At 45.1% G+C, this 19229-nt stretch overlaps 1 protein-coding gene across 1 annotated transcript; it reads left to right on the plus strand.

Moving 5' to 3' along the window:
* Positions 1-444: 444 nt before the first annotated feature.
* Positions 445-6866, plus strand: LOC123428400 (plant UBX domain-containing protein 7). The gene is made up of 10 exons (XM_045112595.1): positions 445-656; positions 759-907; positions 1098-1223; positions 2832-2991; positions 3458-3535; positions 3656-3724; positions 4288-4431; positions 4590-4692; positions 6086-6345; positions 6427-6866. The coding sequence occupies exons 1-10, from the start codon at positions 552-554 to the stop codon at positions 6592-6594; spliced, it is 1362 nt and encodes a 453-aa protein (XP_044968530.1). The 5' UTR covers positions 445-551; the 3' UTR covers positions 6595-6866.
* The last annotated feature ends 12363 nt before the right edge of the window (positions 6867-19229 follow it).

Below are 19229 nucleotides of genomic sequence, written 5' to 3' on the forward strand. Positions count from 1 at the left end.
TCATGACATTTTCCTTTTATCTTATAGAATTAAGGCTAGATTTAAAGATGATCTCGTCAAGTGGATCTTCTTTTTACCCCCGTGAGGTTCGTATACCCCCACCCCGCACGCGTATATTCTTGTCTTATCTTGTACACTAGTACAAAATGACCCATTTATCCCGATTTCAAAGGTCCATCAGACCCAATCGTGAAACCAGGACTAAAGGGTCAAGACTAAATCTCAAAATCTTTAGTCCCGGCTCACTTACCAACAAGGGTCTTCACGTGGCCGCTGCGGGAAGCCTACGCATGAGGGCCTTTAGTTTTAGTCCGCAGTGGCGAATGACGGGCGATGAACTGGGCCGTTTCTCTCGCACACCTCCAGGCCGGCCCAGTCCAATGGCGAGCAGCCCACACAAACCCCACCTGCTCCTCCTTATTCGTCTTCCTCTTCCTCATGTTTGCAGTCCCCCTGGCTTGGTTCCCACTCCTCCCCCACTCTGCCAACCCTACCGACCAAACACAGGCAGCAGGGCGCGACAGCACGGGCCCGCCTCCTCGCCGCCCGCCATGGCCGGCGCTCCCCCGACGCCCGCCGAGAGGGACGCCCTCGTCTCCTCCTTCCTCGAGATCGCCGCCGGCCAGACGCCCCACACCGCCGCCCAGTTCCTCCAGGTTCGCCCCCCCCCCCCCCTCCCCTCCCCGCCCCTGATCGGTTCGATCCCCCTTCTGACTCGCGCGATCCGCTGCCGCCGGCGGCGAAAATATCTTCCGCAGATGACGAGCTGGCATCTCGAGGAGGCGCTGCAGCTCTTCTACATCGACGGGGAGGCCGCGCTCGCCGGGGCGCATCCGCCGGTCCAGTCGGCCGCCGAGGCCGCGCTGGCGGCAGCCGCCGCCGCGGCCGAGGTGGAGGAGGGGTTCAGGTGGGTCGGCCCGACCGGCATTCCTAGGGTTTCGCCGCTCTGGCTGCGGATGTGCCTTGGCCAGGCTCCTTTTTACTACTCCAAAGCTCTAGTCTAGTGTCAAACACGCTCGAGTATTATACAGTAGAGTATTATGGGACGGAGGGAGTAGCTGGTACAGGCGTGCTCACAGTGCGCTGTCATGTTGTAGGTACCATCCACCGCCAGCAGCTGCGCTGGAAGATGGGATGCTGCAGGGGCTTGGGGACGATGATGATGTCCGTGCGCCGCTGCCTGTGAGGCGCGAGACTCTCTACGGCGACACCCCAACCATCATGTAAGTAATGGCGCTTCGTTAGTTAGTGATTTCGCGTGGTAGCATCAGCATGCGACCCTGGTATCAATGTGTAGAGCCAATTTTCAGTAAAATGTTGCAATTGATATGTGAACCTCTGTTGTTCCATGAAAATTGACTCGACCATGGCGCGATTGAGCACTGTCCTTACTACAAGATAAAGATGGATTAATTGCTGAGGTGCTTAGATCAGACAGGACATGCTTCGCAGTGGGACTTATGCTTTACTTCCAAGTCCAAGAAATGATTTTTAACATGATCGAGGGAACTTAAACTTCCGTTGTCTATAGTTCAATCATTCTTTCCCCCAAAAAAGTTGATCTTTGAGGTATGGTTGAAATTAAACTGCCCGCAAAGGTCCTAAGACCGTCTTCAGTTGTTGTCAATGAGCGCCACACGCCCATACTAATTTTGCTCACAGACATTAAAGAAATTAAACTGACAGCAAAGGTCCTAAGAGAGTCTTCAATTTGTGTCAATGAGTCTTCAGTTTGTGTCAATGAGCGCCACACGCCCATACTAATTTTGCTCACAGACATTAAAGAAATTTAACTGCCAGCAAAGGTCCTAAGAGAGTCTTCAATTTGTGTCAATGAGTCTTCAGTTTGTGTCAATGAGTGCCACACGCCCATACTAATTTTGCTCACAGACATTAAAGAAATTAACTGCCCGCAAAGGTCCTAAGAGAATCTTCAGTTTGTGTCAATTGAGTGCCACACGCCCATACTAATTTTGCTCAGACATTAAACATTGCCATGTGTAGTGAATGCCTGTTATTTTTGTCTCACCAATGGAATCCATACAAATATTGCTCTTTTAGCTATCCTAATATTTAGAACCAACAGCTTGCAGCTAGATCTCCCACTTACCCCTTCGTATGCCTATTGTACACAGATGTCTCTTTCCAGTAGTTTGTGACCAATGAATTGTCAATTTTTTCCCATGCGCCTCACAAATGAGAGCCGGTTTCTATTATAATTGCATAATGGAACATCAGTTCATAATGGAAAACAAATGGAAAGTTCAAGCAAACGGGCAGCGAAAGGGGTGTCATAGCACCTGGCAACCAGTACCGACCAACTGCCCTCTAGTTTTTCCATATCTACGTTATCTGCCCCATTCTGCATTATACGAATGGACATTTAAATACTGACCAGCTGCCCTCTTGTTTTAATGTTATTCCAAATCAAATAGAGATACATGCAAAGATTCTTGAAGCTTTGTGCCAAGCATTTATTCTAAATGCGGGGACCTGTACTGATGTCAAAATCTTCATTTATATTGTAGCTGCAGTTATGCTTGTTGCTTGCTTATGACAGTAATTGTATGGGGTTTTCTTTCTCCATATATTTTGCTTTAATTAGTCCTGCAAATATTTGAGAAACGCTGCTTGCGAGTGCTTCATGATGTGATGCAAGTTCTATCGTACTGATTGACATGCTTTAAGAAAGTACCTGTTGGCTTTAAGTATGGAATGCACGTGGGGTTTCCAGACATTTGTGAGATATTAGGGTCTTTGACCTCTGATGCCTTAGCTATTGCGCTGCAAAAACATCATTATTTTATAACGTTCTGGTCACTTCTTTTCAGTGCTCGGCCTAATGCGACGGATGCATTTCGTAACTTTGAAGAGGAGGCAAGGCAATCTGCTTGGGATTCTGAACAGAATGCCACATCCAGTTCTAGTGATAAGCTGGCATCTTTATATCGCCCACCTTTTGATTTGATGTTCAATGGACCATTTGACAAGGTCAGCTGCATGTCCTGTAATTGTATTGTTATATTCTCTGTTCGACAATGTATCTGTCTCGGCCACGGTCATGTTTTGACTATGCCAGCAAAACTGCATCGCATCTACACACTGCTTGTGCTTCGTAGTTCATATCATGTGTGTTTTGATCTATTAATGATCTATGAACTGTTATAATGGAAGAGTACATGTAATATAGGAGTATACTATCTCTGTTGCCTGATCGAACACTTACAGTTATACAATTAGTTTGATCTAGTACTTTGGTTAATTACCAAACAAAAAAGAGAACTTGCTGAAAGCATACTGATGGTTGAGATAGTGTTGTCTCATATTCATTGATTATGGACACCTGAACTAGTTTTCAGTTGACACTCGTAGATTTGATTATATTAATTTGCTAGTCCTTCAACGTTATGTATCGCTCAATTCTTTATGTTACACTAAATGAATCCCATTGATGTAGGCAAAGTTAGAGGCCTCTGTTCTAGATAAATGGCTGTTGATCAATTTGCAGTCAACAGAAGAGTTCAGCTCTCACATGGTAAGCTGTCTTATTTTCGATAGTTCATGCCAACTTATGTCGATCCTTCATCTTATGCTTTGTTAATGTTTTGACTGTCGAATGACTGTCGAATGACTGTCGAGCTTTTCTCTGTTGAAGCTTAATCGAGACACTTGGGCGAATGAAGCGGTGGCTCAGACAATCAGGTCAAACCTCATTTTCTGGCAGGTTGGTCCTCCTTGCATTCTCCTTCAATGTCTGCTTGGATCTGAACCTCTAAATTTGTATTTCATCTAATCACACCTGCATTGGTACCTTGATAAATGTTATTGGGGACGTCAACACAGTACATTAGACATTTTTATTTGCTGTTTCTTGTAATTATATGCTAATGTATTTAGAGGTTGAGACATGACATAATGACAGTGCTTTGATGATGAATCTAACATCATTCCTTGGGTGCTTCTGTGCTTCACTCTTCTATGGTTGCACAAACGCTAACAAACCAAAGTTGAGGTCCACCAACTTAAGCAGTCAAGTGCTTCAAGATTCATGTAACTCTTGTAGAATGGATGATCTACTCGTTGTGTTCTCTGTGCATTGGTGATTAAAGTATTAGGACTTTTGACTGCATGTATTCTAAATTGACCTCTATGTACACATATGGACTATGGAGAAATATATTGGCAACGAAGAGCTCTAATTATATGGTTCGCTTTTTTCCCTAGATGGAACCATGTCTGAGCACTTCTCATTTTTTTTGTCGATTTGTTGTATCGTGTTAAACATAGGTTTATCAAGATACCAGTGAGGGGAGGAAGGTATGCACCTACTACCATTTGGGCTCTGTTCCTGCCATTCTCCTAATTGACCCCATCACTGGACAAAAAATGCGTGGTTGGAATGGAATGGTTTACCCAGACAGTTTGCTGGAGGTATTTTTTGCATCCCTGTCTTCCATCTCACGTTGCTCTGCAGTCTACAGTGGTAGACTGGTAGTAGCCTCTACAACGCGTATGCTCAAATACGAGGTGGATATACTGTTATGATGCGATCATTTCCTTACTATTTTCTGCATGTTCACTGTACACAGGATTTGATGCCTTACCTGGAGAAAGGTCCAAAGGAGCACCATGCTGCTCAACCTCAAAAACGCCCAAGAAAAGTTGATCAGGAAACTTCTGTGGTTAGGCAAGGTATTTTTATATCTGGACTAGCTAATTGCCCATGCGTTGCATCTGAAGCATAAACACCCCACTAGGTTAGCCCGTGATTGCACGTCTATCATTTGTAGATTGGCAGCAAGTTTTTGTAGGCAAACGCCATGATTTTCCTGCCTTCTTATTGTTAAGCACTTATTTTGTAAGAACTCATTCGCTTACCAAAAGTTATTTTAAATGGTAAGTCAATAAGAGGTGAGGCAGTTGAGGTTGGTTTTGGGAAAAAAAACTGTGGGAGAAAAATGAGAGATAGAGGGATGTAAAGATCAAAACAGATAGGAGGAAGGTGGATAACATGCTTAGGGAGGTTGGATGAAGGAATGGGTGAAACGGAAACCCTTATGTTCTTTAGTTAGTTCCATGCCAGCAGTGTTGACTTCTCAGAAGTTCACTTCTTATTTAAAACATTAGAACTGTAACTACATTTTCTTTGAACTATATGATCCAGAAACAGTCATATTCATGTAGCACCAAGCTTCCGCTGCGTTCACTCTATATTTTCTGGATCCATATTATTGATTTCTATGTTTCAAGTGTTAACTTTGGGTTAAAGAACCCCCGAAGTTGGATAGTATTTTCATGACATATCTCATCTGTCAGATACATGGCTTCTGAAATTTCATAATTTTAAATCTTTTGTATATATGTTCAATTCTTGAAAACTAGCACACTGGACGTGTGAAGTGCCATGTAGCTCTAGGTGTTGTGTGTTTTTTATTCTACCGTTGACGCATCACTAAATGAGCTGGTCTTTGTTTCCTCACCTTTTTATCATCCAGCCTCTCCCATTGGGGTTTCTTTCAGTTCATTTTCCTAAATTAAAAGCCACTGCTAGTTTGATGGTGCTATATGTTTTTGAGCCTTGGATTCTCACATCGAGTATTTTTCTAAGAAAAGGTTTTTTATTTGTCAAGAATGATACCTCTGTTTTTTATATATGCCTGCATGGATGTAATGGTCGATTTTAGGTAAAAGCCATGACCGTGTCATTGCTGCAGTGTACGACAAGTAGGGTATCCTTTGTTTGTGAGTGCTGTTAGGGTATATCGAATTTGACTTGTGGTCAGCAGATTAGTTTCTAAGAGCAACATATATGCGACAAATATGTAAACCCATTAGGACATAACACAAGCAAATGGTAGGAATATCTAGAGTTGTTATGATTGTCGTTGTAGTAGGTAGTATTATTAATAATTGTTATAGCAAACAAATTCTTGTGATGGTTTTGAGTCGATGTTTATTCTTTTCTGAAACAAACAAGTTGATACTTATGAAAGAGACAGCTTGTGTGCCTCTTCCTTAGTCTTTTTTGTAGGCATGTGGATGCCTGCAATTACACATGCCATTTACACGACATCTCTCTTTTCAGGTAAAACAGGTATAGAGAATGAAGATGAGGAACTAGCACGGGCGGTGGCGGCTTCCTTGGAGGAGAAGAAAGGATCTGGTGATGACGAGACCAATCCCAAACCCGAGGAAGAGAAGGAGCCCAGCTTGAGCGCTAAGATGGAGTACCCCCCTCTCCCCGAGGAGCCGAAAGTAAGCAGGGAGCTTGTGTGCAGGGTGGCAGTCCGGCTTCCCGGCGGTCGGAGGATCCAGAGGAATTTCCTCCACACGGATCCCATCAAGGTTGAGACTCGACATTTTGCTCTATCTTATTAATACCGAGGTTGGTCTCTGTGACGGTAACCTGATGATGGTTGTGTGCAGCTGCTGTGGTCGTTGTGCTCCTCTGAGGTGGAGGACGGGGAGAAGCGGGCCTTCCACTTCGGGCAGCCCATCCCGGGCGCGGCCATCAACAAGCTGCAGTACGAGAGCGAGCAGACCTTCAAGGAGGCCGGGCTGGCCAACTCGATGATCAACCTCTTGTGGGACTAGGCCGGCCCATCTCATCTTTGGTGGGCCTCATGCATTGCATGTTGTTTCTTCGCAAGGATTTATTGACTTATCGTCGCCGCTTTTTTGTTTTCTTCCTTGTCCGGTGGTCGGTCTAGGGTTGGAGCCCAAGTGTGGAAAAATGCTGTTTCTCGCGTCGGTCATGTTTTTGTTTATAGACCCCCCTCCCTGTAGTAGGACTTGGTTCGACCTGATGCACATAGTATTATTTATATATAGTCGTGTCCGGTGCCGGCACCGACCTAGTGTAGTAACTGATTTATGCTATGCGCTGCTTTTCTCGGAGCCCAAACTTGCCCGTAGGCGATTGTGAAAAAAAAAACCAACATTGTGCAGATGACGATGGAATCGATGAGACGTGCTTCGACGTTAATGGCGGAGGCGGTACCGTTGTCGCATCGGACCCGTGTGACATGCGGATGTGGTGGCCTAGTAGCTGATTGGAGAAGGGCGGAGCCTTGACCAGGCAGCGCTTTGACCGGCGGCAGAGTGGGGCTTATGATTTGCATGCTCTGCCTGCTGCTGCGTTGGCCGGTGTCACCCTGCCACTCACTCATTCGCAACCCCCCTGCACCACCAACTGGCGCGCGAATTATTGCAGCTGCGCCTTCTGTCTCTCTCCATCTCCATCTCTAGCTTACCCAACGTGAGCGGGAGAGAGAGAGATCGCATTTATACTACAAGCTCGCGGTATCGATCGACCGGTCGATCTCCGACCGACGCCGCATCCGTCCATTACTTCTTCTCCGGTGAGGAGATCGCCACTGGGCCCTGGCACTTGCTAAAATGTTCCTGAGATGAGATGAGATGAACACTACAGTATGTGAGGATGACTCTGCAGGTCAAGCGTGGCCGGCAACGGCTACCCATGCAATGCAATTTCGCGCGCATGTAGGGGCCGGCCGGCCCTCGGGCTTGCGTCAATCCATCCATCACGCGTTTGCATGGGTCCCCGAGCCACCGCCACTGTTACGGAGCTCATTCACCATGCTCACGCTGCCACCAGACCACTATTACGCCTGCGATTTGGAAGCATGACACGCTGTTGCGGCCCTTGTCCGATAGCCAGCCACCCATCCGCTGAGCATAAATACACTAGTAAACGGAGACGGACTTCTCCTCCTCCCCTCCCTGCCTGCCTGTAGCTGCAGGCTGCTGCAGCTGCAAAGGTGGTGGTGGCATGGCATGGCATAGTGCGCGCGTGGACAGTCGTGCCCGCCAGGTTTTTCTACAGCCTTGCATTGCATTCCATGCGCCGGCCGTCTGGCCTGATCCACTGCGTGCCTTTTCCCGGTGCGGTGAGTGGAGTTCGCATCCAATGCCAACCTCAGTCTTGTACTCCTACTCTACTACGTACCACGCACGTGTCGGGCCTACCACACACACACGCATGTAGACGTAGCCTCACTCTATCCTCTAGGCTGCGCACCAGATGTAGTAGTACGTTGCCCACTAGGAGTACTGCTACCCTGTGGCGGGCAAATTCACTATTTTGGCCCTTTGTTGTTAGTTTAGCACGATTTAACCCTATATGCAAGAGTATTTTGAATTTGGTCTTTTCCTATAGTTATTATTTTGGCCGTAGGATAACACATCCTATCATCAAGGTCCTATAATGATAGGACTTGCTTACGTCGTCAAGTCCGCTCCGTGCAAAAACAAAAAAAACCTACTCTCACTCTCTATGATGGTAGAGGCCTACATGTAATTATCATAAAAATAATAATTGCATGCGGAACCCGACCATCAAAGACAGTAACAGTAGGATAACATATCCTACCGTCACAGACTGTGAAGGTGAGTTTTTTTCGCACCTGCCAAACGTGGCGTACCCTACCGTCGAAGACAATAGCAATAGAAAAAAGTTGAAATCCGGAAAAACTTTGCACGCGGGGACAAATCTTATTAAACTTACGACAAAGGGTCAAAACAGTGATTTTGATCCATGTGGCTGTCTCTTCTAGGCTTCTACCAGTCCGTTGCGTTCTCGGACGCTCGCCATCCATTTACCCCACATGACATGAAATTAAGGAAACAAGCTCTCCCGTCCCGTTTGGAAGGAAAATGCATGCATTCATGCCCAAGTGCTTCGTCGTCGTCGTTGACACGAGCGGCGTTCGTGTACCGTGCAGCGTGCATACGGGCAGGCTACTGGTAGTCCGGTCCTCCATACCCCAACGCCATGTCATCTATGAGAAGGAGTGGTGACTGGAGTTGGGGAAGGGCATTTTGGGGATGGAATCGAATCGAGTGGCATGCATCTCTGGCGACCGCCTGTGGATCTCCGGTCAAGGGGGCTTTGACTATACGGCCCTGAGCATGGCCGGAGTGGAGGTGGAGCGCCGTGGCAGCCAGCCAGCTGAGCCTGTCAGCGTCCTTTTCTGTTCTGCTCTGCCCTGGCAGCGTACAAGGACGGAGGCACCCCCATGCGCTGGGCTCGCACGTTGGCCACTACCGCCGGCCAGCGTCCGTCCACCACCGGAAAGATGCCCGGCGCCGTGATGACGGTACTGGCGTACTACTCTGTATCAATATCAGGCCGCACCAGTGTTGATCAGGACAAGCTGCCCACCATGCATGCATACCATCTCGCTAGTCGCTAGTGTTAATAACTAACTACGGCCTATATAAATATGCCCGGCCCTTTTGTGGCGAGCATTTCATATGGCTATCTGAAACCGTTGGCATTGCGGAATCCATTCAAGTAACATCCACTTTATATTTGTCGAGGGAGTAGGTAGGTGCACAATTTTTATTCTCTTTAGTTGAGCCGAAACCGGATGTGATAATGGGACAAGGCTGGAGCAGCGTGGGAAGGAACCTCAGACGGAGTACGTGAACAGTGCAGTGGTGATGATTGAGTGGGTGGGTTAATTGGCGCCTAGTACGTACCAGGTGATCAATCAACCAAAGCAAGCGCGGTTTGCTGAATCAAGGAAAGCATGCTTCCCCACACCATCTTAACGAACTCCGGCCTACATGCCGGCCCCTCCAGTCTCACCCGCTGTACATACTTTGTCCTGAACGAAAGAAAAGTCACTGACCAAGATTACTGCAGGCAGTGTATTTTCGATGCTCTATATATGCTTCCACAAACAATCCGCCGTTTTTCACTTGAAACGAAATTAAGTCATTCCACGTCGCATGCAACATGAGCTTCACTGCGCATTCACCTCAGCCATGCGGGAGGCCAGAGTGGACGGCCAATCAGCGCGGCGAGATGTGTGGCAAAAAATATATTCGGACGAAACTGCCCCTATACGGCGTGGAGAAGGAGTGCACGGCGCGGAAACGGACAAAACAGGGGTCCGGTCCAGGCAGAGGCAGCCACGCCCACGCTACATCCCGTACCTACGTATAGTACGTACCACGTTGCATGCATCGCAGCAGGATCTCCCGCACCACACAACCGGCCGAGCGAGGGCAATCTCGTCAGTCGTCACAGCCCCGTACTGTGCGTTCGTGACACCGTCCGTGTACTGAATATGGTGTGGTTGGCGTCTTCTCATCATCAGAATACAAACGACGGGAGGATCGTCGTTATTGTATATACACAGAAAAAAAAAAGAATTAGCGGTGGTATTGGTACGTCAAAGTTTCACGTACTCTCTATGCACACAAGACTTAAACAGCCGACGGTTAGCAAACATCACCCGGTGGTTTCAATCTGCAAAACAACTAGTAGTTTTAGGGATTTCAAACGTGCCCGCGCGTGGGCTTACGGCCTACTCCCTCCGTTACAAAATATAAGATCTTTTAGGAATTTTACTAAAAGAGCAGAATGAATGAATATGTATTTTAAAATATGTCTATGTACATCCGTATGTAGTTTATAATATAATTTTTAAAAAGTCTTATATTTAGTAACGGAGGGAGTATAAGACTACGACAGTGCACATAATTGGATCGCTCCGGCGCCGCGCCGCATGGCATGGGGTCGGGTCGGGCCGGCGGTCGGTCGCTGCATGGCGCCGATGCACGCCGGGCGGGCCAAACACGCCGACCCACCGGCCGCGCGCATGCTAAAATCGCGTACTGTGTCCTTGCCGATCTTATGCAACACATATATGTACAACGTACCGACACGACAAGACTAGCAATCCACAACATTATTAATCGCTCTATATATAACTTTTTTGGTACACGCGTACCTCTCTTCGCACGTCGCCTCGCTGTGTTTCTGTTTCGATCCATCCATGCATCCACGTACACCGCTTTTCGGAGCCCCCACACGTTACTCATTTTCAACGCCTGAGCGCTCAGGTCCTTCGATTTCCTTGCAGTGTCAGACGCTTTGCTCAGTGAGATATGACGTTTTCATTGACTAGGAGGTGTTTGTGAAGGCTTCATTAATCTCAAGATGTGTTGTGTTTTGAAGGTATCAGGTGCAAGCAACTCTCGTTGTACTGGGTGGTGAAGTTATTGACAACATCGTAAAAATAGTCCGCAAACAAGTAAGCAACTTATATGTTCAAGTGTCAAACATATTATTTCCAAAGTTTCATGAAGAACACGAGGAAACAAGAAGAATATCAGTTCCACACAACACGACAAATTGTATTTTTCGTTCCATGATGTATGCAAAACGGAATATTTTTATATGCGACTTTATAAGAACATGTGACTTAACTATATATGTTCTAACTTTAATTTTCTCAAGGAAACTAGTTCTTCTTCAACCAGGTAGTACATGCTCCTAGTGTCCTTTCCTTTGAGCACAGTAAATTACCGCCTCCCTCTTTCTCTATAACCCCCCCCCCTCCCCAATTCCTCCTCTTCATTGGCTTTCCCACTTCTTTCTACGATCCATTCCTCGTTCCATGCGAGTTTACGCCAAGTCAAGATTCAACTACACTCCTGACAAAATCTAATTTTAATCTTAAAGGTGATAACTACTCGCTGGCCCATTGGCTATCGCCGTCGACCTTACTATAATCAAGAGCGCACCTACTATGCCCCCTCTCAACCCTACCACTCCTTCTCCCATTTTCCTTCCTCTCTCAATCCTTATTGTATAAAGCAACTTTTCAAGTTAAAGTGTGAAAGATTCTAGAACAAAAGAGAAGTGTTTGTGCTTTGTGCATATTGTGTGTAATCAATAATAAAATTAAAAATAGTGGCAATCCTTCGAGTAGAAGAATAATTGGTTCTGGTATATCCTCCCATGAGTAATAGTAGCACCGACCATCCAATGTGTCATGGGCTGCCCGGACCAATAGTTGGATGGCACACATATATACACCAAGCCTTACAACGGCCAAACTTTCCAGTCATGTGAAATTAGTCCGACTGCCCATGTCCAATAGTTGGTTGGCACATATACCCCAAGCCTTACAAGTATCAAACTTTTGGGTCATATGAAATTAGTCTGATTGCCTCATGCCCAATTCTACATCGATATACATTTAACAAGATATTACCACCTCGATTTCTCAGAAAAACATCACCCACCTCGATTTATGTAAAGCAACATCTTCAATGTGAAAAGGAACTGCCATTGGATGAGAGGATATAATCAACAAGGGGCGGGAGAAGGGACGAAGGTCTCGATGACTTGGAGAGGTAGGTAACTTAGAGGGAGAGCGGAAGGGCTGAGCGAGGACATGGTTGGGTTGATCTTGTCGCTAGTAAGGTCGATGGCGATGGCCTCGGGTGTTGTTGGATTTTGACCTGGCGTTAGCAGCGATTGAACAAGGGAGATGGTTCTACGATAGAAGTGTGCAAGCCGAAGAATAGGATGTATTGGGTGCTTTCAAGGAAAGATGAAGGTTGTAATTCATAGTGCGTAAAGAGCGTGCAGAGTAAGTGCAGCTTGGTTAAAAGAAGAATCATGTTCCATGTGAAAATTAACATCGAAACATATATATGTTCTAAATTTAATTTTAAACTAGTTTGAAAGAACATGTGACTTGACTATATATGTTCTAAATTTAATTTTCACAAGGACACAGGTTCTTCTTCAACCTGGTAGTACGTGCTCCGAGTGTCCTTCCCTTTGAGCACAGTGAATTACCGTTTCCCTCTTTCTCTATAAACCCCCAATTCCTCCTCTTCATTGGGTTTCACACTTCTTTTCTATGACCCCCTTCCTCGTTCCATGCCAGTTAACGCCAAGTCAAAATTCAACTACACTCCCGACAAAATCTACTTTTAAGCCTAAAGGTGATAACTACACCCTGCCCCATTGTCTATCGCCATCGACCTACTATGCCCCCCCTTCAACCCTACCACTCCTCCTCCCATTTTACTTCCTCTGTCAGTCCTTATTGTATAAAGCAACTTTTCAAGTTAAAGTGTGAAAGATTCTAGAACAAATGAGACGTGTTTGTGCTTCCTGCATATTGTGTGTAATCAATGATAAAATTAAAAAGAGTGGCAATTCTTCGAGTGCAAGAATAGTTGATTCTGGTATATCCTCTCATGAGTAATAGTAGCACCGACCCTCCAATGTGTCATGGGCTGCCCTGCCCAATAGTAGGATGGCACACATATATACCCCAAGCCCTACAACTGCCAAACTTTTCGGTCGCGTGAAATTAGTCCGATTGCCCATGTCCAATAGTTGGTTGGCACATATACCCCAAGCCATACAAGCGTCAAACTTTTGTGTCATGTGAAATTAGTCCGATTTCCCCATGCCCAATTCTACATTGACATACATTTAACAAGATATTACCACCTCGACTTCCCATAAAAATAACACCCACCTCGATTTATGTAAAGCAACATCTTCAATGCGAAAAGGAACTGCCATTGGATGAGCGGAGATAATCAACAGGGGGGGGGGGGGGGCGAAGGGACGAAGATCTGGATGACTTGGAGAGGGAGGGAGGTAACTTAGAGGGAGAGCAAAAGGTTTGAGCGAGGACATGGTAGGGTTGATCTTGTCGTTAGTAAGGTCGATGGCGATGGCCTCGGGTGTTGTTAGATTTTGACCTGGCGTTAGCACCGGTTGAACAAGGGAGATGGTTCTACCATAGAAGTGTGAAAGCCGAAGAATAGGATGTATTGGGTGCTTTCAAGGAAAGATGAAGGTTGTAATTCATAGTGCGTAAAGAGCGTGTGGAGTAAGTGCAGCTTTGTTAAAAGAAGAATCATGTTCCATGTGAAAATTAACATCGAAACATATATAATCAAGTCTTATGTTCTTTGAAAAATTTGTATTTGAACAAGTTCAATTTTGCACGTGCTATGGAACGAAATGAGTTCAAGTTTGTTAGTTCTGGGGAATTGATACTGGTTTTCCTTTTGACTGGGACCTGGGAAAGTGCATTTTCCTTGAAACTTTGGAAATATATTATAGATTTGAATATGTAGCTGCTTAACTATTTGAGGACTAAACATGCCAGCAACCACCTTATCCCTTTCGAGAGGATCTGACATTGAAACGGGCAAATAACATGGCTCGGAAGTTGCAAAATCAGCGACGGATCATTCAACACGAGTGATGAGCTATGTGGAAAACAATGAAAAATCAGCGATGGAGCGAAAGCAGTTTGGAGCTGTGTACGTGCATGTATCGATGGATTTCTATTTTGATAGTGCGTTCGACCAAGGAAATACATGCACGCAGGCGCCAGAGTGATGCAAGTAAGCGCGCTGCCGTGATGGGCAAGGCAGTATGTAAACTTCATTCCACATTCGTCTGCGGATAAAAGAGAGCAGTCCACGACACAGATACAGAAGGTTGTCATCTAAAGTTATCCGCATAAATTGGCCTTCATCATTTTTGTATGGTCTGTACATTTAAATAGCCACATATACAAAGTTTAGACGGTTAAATAGCCGCGTACATAGAATACATATGTTTAAATCGCCGCATGCAGTACTATCTCATTTTTTCAAATGCAAATTTTATATGCAGTACTAGTGATGCAAGTTCTATTCTTCCTCGCCGAAGACTGCAACTTTACTTCATCAGTCTTATTGTCAGTGCTCATGAAGACAGCTCATGAGGGACGACGCGGTCTTGATCGCCGGTCGCCATCGCCGTAGGATAGGTTTAGGCTTTAGGGTGAGGTATTTTTTGTTTTAAATGTTCGAAATGTAATAAAAATTCGTCGTGTTTGCATGAAATACGTCATGATTAGATGAATTCCCGTTGTGTTTACTTGAATTTCGTTTGGCTTATTATAAAAGAGTTCGAAATGTATGTTGTCACGATTGAATGACATCCTCTCACATCCGTGTCCGCAGACTAATTTCCCCTGTCCACGCATGCATGCACAAAAAAAAGTACGGATTACACATGCCCTAAGTACCGCCAACGACAACGATAGAACATGCAGAGTCCGGCTGCATTTTTTCAATTTTTTGAGTAGTGGATCTGTATTCCTACCTAGTCTTGTTTCTGGATTTGTTTGATGATACAATATTTCTAGCAGAACGAATTGACGATAACTATTTTATCTTCTAAAATAATAAAACACTTGGCGCGAACCAATGATGTACTTTCAGTGGTGAATCTAAAGAGGTGTTTTGACAAGCTCAAGCCCCCTCCCCCAAAACAAAAATTGAAAAAACAATATACTAGTATTCAGCCCAGCCTTATATTAAAAAATTGACCTTATTTAAACTAAAAGAACAGAGGATTGGTGCATTTTTCTTCGCACCGTTAATTTTGATCCTTTTCTTTATTTTCTTCCAAGATTCATCACTGCTGTGCATACATATATGGCACTAAGGTATACTACGTACGTGCTGCAGGCCGTACGTCGTTTACAATCATCTCGTGGATGCAGTACTTGACGCCTTTCCGTGCCGTTTTCCCTCGCGGTGAAAAAAGGCGACGGGCCGACGGGGGCACGTACGGCGCCTCGCTCGGGAAGTTGTGGCGCGGGGGGTCTTGTATTCGTGATTCCATGCATGTGGATCTAGCGTGGCCGCCTGGCCGGACCCCTGTTTTCTTCGCTTCCGCGCGCTTTCCTCCCAAGACCATCTAGCTAGGGCAGTTAATTTCTGCGGCAGCACGTCTCGCTGCTCTGGCTGCCGCCGGGCTGTTAAGGCGCTGGCACCAACGAGGGAAACACGTACGATGCGATGTGAAATGTTTAGCTTCGTTTCAACTGGAAATATTACTAGAAGATTGTGTGCAGATTAACGCATATACTGCCACTAATCTTGGTTCGTGACTTGTTTTTTTTTCTTTCTATTCAGGACGAAATATGCACCGCGGGAGAGACTCAAGGGGCCGACATCTAGACCACCACAGCTATGCGAAGCGTGCCTGCGCTTTGGGTTAATTACATCGCTCGCCCGCGCGTTTAATCGGATAATTAATTAACTCCGGCGCCGCGACGCATGCGTAGCGTCGGGTCGGTTGTTGCATGGAGCCGATGGGACCAAACATGCAGAGCCCACCGGCCGCATTCTTTGCATGCTAAAATCGCGTGGCTGGCGTACGCATGCTGTTGCCCAACGCAACACATATATAGAACGTACCGACACGACAGGGCTAGCAATCCGCAACATTATTACTCGTGGAGTACTATACTTTTTAGTACGCGCGTTGTCTCGCTGTTCCATGCATGCACGTACACGCCTCGAGACCGCTTTCCGAGTCCCTCACTTGCTGGTTTTTCAACGCGTGAGCTAGCTAGGCCCTCCATCAGGCCTTCCCTCTTTTGCAATGTCATATCGTCCCTCATCCTTGATAGGGGTAGTGTCAGATAGTCCCTCGTCTCAGATAAAGGTAAAACGGTTAGCGCCATTGTGAAAATTGTGTGCAAACAAGTAAGCAGAAACATGTTCGAGTCTCTAACATATTTCCAAAGTGTCATTATAAAAAAAACGCTTTCACGCTTCTCGGCCAAAAAATTAAAAAAAATCAATTCCACATAGTACAACAAACTTATGTTTTTTTGTTTCATACCGTGCGCAAAACTGAACATTTTTAAGTACAAGGTTATAAGACCATGGGACTTGACTCTATATGTTTTTGTTTTAATTTTTACAAGGAAAGCAGTTCTTGCTTCAACGAGGCAGTACGTGCTCTGGTGCCCTTTGCGCACCATGAATTACCGCCTTCCTCTTTCTCTCTAAACACCCAACTCCTCCTCTTCATTGGTTTTTACACTTCTTTTCTATGACCATCTTTCTCGTTTCATCGCCACTAACACCAAGTCAAGATCCAACTACACCCCCGAACAAACCTTCTTTTAAGCCTAAAGGTGATAACTGCTCGTTGGCACCCATGGCCATTGCCATCGACCTCACTAGCGTCAAGATCACACCCATCATGTCCCCCCTCGGACATACTACTCCTCCCATTTTCCTTCCTTAGTTGGTCCTTATTGTTTAAACCAACTTTGAAGTTATAGTATTGAAGATTCCAGAACAAATGGCAAGCGTTTATGTTTTTTTCATCATCGATCGTCAATAATAAAATGGAAGTATGAAAGTGTTTTAGAACAAATAAGAAGTCTCTTTGATCTCAGATTTGTGCACATTATGCATAGTTTAGTGAAGAGAGTATCCAACGGCCAACGTTACTCGGATTTGCCACCTGGCAACCATTGGATCGAATTTATACAACGGCCAATATTGAAAGTTATTCGTATACTATATAGTGATGTAGATAGAGGGAAATACATTTTGGTTCCTGTTGTATATGCATCCTATATGGAGAATTATTTTTAATAATTAAATAAAAATAAAATAGTTTAAAAGTATTTTTAATATAATTAAACTTGACTTTCACTAGTGGGGACAGGGCCTATAGCCCCGGCCCGTAAGGGGCTTTAGTCCCGGTTCACCAACTGGGACTAAAGGGGCGGGACTAAAGGCCTAACCTTTTCGTCCCGGCCCTGTTACACGCCGGGACTAAAGGTGCTCCACGTGGGCGCCTCGTAGCGCCCCAGGGGCAGGCCCTTTAGTCCCGGTTCGTTACACGGACCGGGACTAAAGATTTTCAGATTTTGCTGGTTTTTGGGTTTTTTCTTTTTGAATGAAATTATTTTTGGGTTTTAGGGTTTTAGGGTTTAGGTGTTCGGGAGATTAACGTGATGCCTCGTTTGGTGTTCGGGAATTAGTTTCATATAATTTAAATAGAAATAATTATGCATATATATATAAGATTAACTTATCTTACAAGCGAGCATATATATATATATATATATATATATATATATATATATATATATATATATATAATTATATGCAGATCTGAATTATCGGGACTAGAGCCCGTCTATTCGATTACATGGACGAACATCAGTAATGGCCCCTATTTACACTAAATCGTCATTTGTCATCTATAGCTTTCGTCCTCAGAAATCCCGCAAGCTCCTCTGCAACAGCAATCGCGCGTTGCTCTGGTAGGACCTTCGTCCTCATGGCCGTGTGCTATATAAGAAGAGGAGATGAATATGAATATCAATCATGATAACAAAGGATGACGGGTAAAAATAGAGGTGTGAATGTTCATTGCTTACGTCGAATCTGTGATCCTTGAGCTCAGAGGTAAACGTGCGAATGGTCTCGCAAACATAGTATCCGCATAGATGCGTTCCCGTGTGGCTGCTGGTCGCACTTTACGAGAATAGAATATATATAATCAAAATAATATTCTAGCATCATAAATGTATTGAAAATTAATAGAAGTATATCATACTACTACTTACCTGAGCCGCTCTAAAGGTCAGCTTCTTAGGAAAGTTACCGGTAGTTACGCACTTGAACCGCTTCCAAACCCTGCCCGATAAGGATAATGATTTGCTAAGTTTTTCATTAATTGATATATCAGAAAATCATCGAAAGAGACCGATAGAGCGCAAGAATGATTAAAATTACCCTTGGAGCATGTCCTGCAGGCTTTGGAACTGTTCCAAGGGTCTCGATAATGGGTCGAAGGCATCAACTCTTTCCTTATCAATTTGAATGTCCAACAGAATCCAATGGAAGCTGCACATGTATATATATATATGTGTGTGTGTGTGTGTCAGTAAATTATCAATTACACTTATAAGTGAATGGACACAACAGGGTAAAGACCCTCACCTGAAGTTGTATGGAAACAGTATGTGGTCACAGAAATTTTGATCTGTTAGAAACCTTAGAAGGTTTTCCTCCGTCTCCTTGGGTTTGTTAGTTAGCGTCGCTATATGTATTTTATCTAGGTCAATAAACCCAATATTTAGGATGCTCTTACTTTTACACTCCAGAATCTTCATTCTGCATAATAGAGTACAAGTTATATATAGACAATGAATTGAAATAACTAAACAAGTTATATGTAGACAACGAATTAAAAACTTACACACAATAGCAACTCATAAGCGATTTGTCGAGAACGTCACCATTGGGGAGCTCCGTCGCTTAGAAATCTTCGACAAAGCGTTCTTGCTGGCACGCTTCCGCTTAGTATCATGTGCGGGCGGCGGCGGAGACGGACGACCCAAGTCCGGCGGCGGTGATCGAGATGGACTCGTGTTGTGCTGGCCGACGTCATGTGGAGGGCTTGGAGGTAATGGAGGTGTAGGTGACCTGCGACGACTCGGAGGCGGTGTTGTCCTTGGGGCCGAGCCTGGAATCTTGATGTAGTTCTTGTCCCATAGGATGACTCCATCCAATACTTCTCCGAGTGTCCTCACGTCTTCGGGTCCAGCTATGTCGAGCTC

Source organism: Hordeum vulgare, chromosome 2H (assembly GCF_904849725.1).
Source record: "Hordeum vulgare subsp. vulgare chromosome 2H, MorexV3_pseudomolecules_assembly, whole genome shotgun sequence".
NCBI lineage: Eukaryota > Viridiplantae > Streptophyta > Magnoliopsida > Poales > Poaceae > Hordeum > Hordeum vulgare.

What these genes read in the sequence shown, in the direction of transcription:
- LOC123428400 (XM_045112595.1), top strand. Translation starts at nt 552, where the DNA reads ATGGCCGGCGCTCCCCCGACGCCCGCCGAGAGGGACGCCCTCGTCTCC. An exon ending in AAGAGTTCAGCTCTCACATG is followed by an intron (nt 3,536 to 3,655) that starts GTAAGCTGTCTT and finishes TCTCTGTTGAAG; the next exon opens with CTTAATCGAGACACTTGGGC. An exon ending in CAAACCTCATTTTCTGGCAG is followed by an intron (nt 3,725 to 4,287) that starts GTTGGTCCTCCT and finishes TGTTAAACATAG; the next exon opens with GTTTATCAAGATACCAGTGA.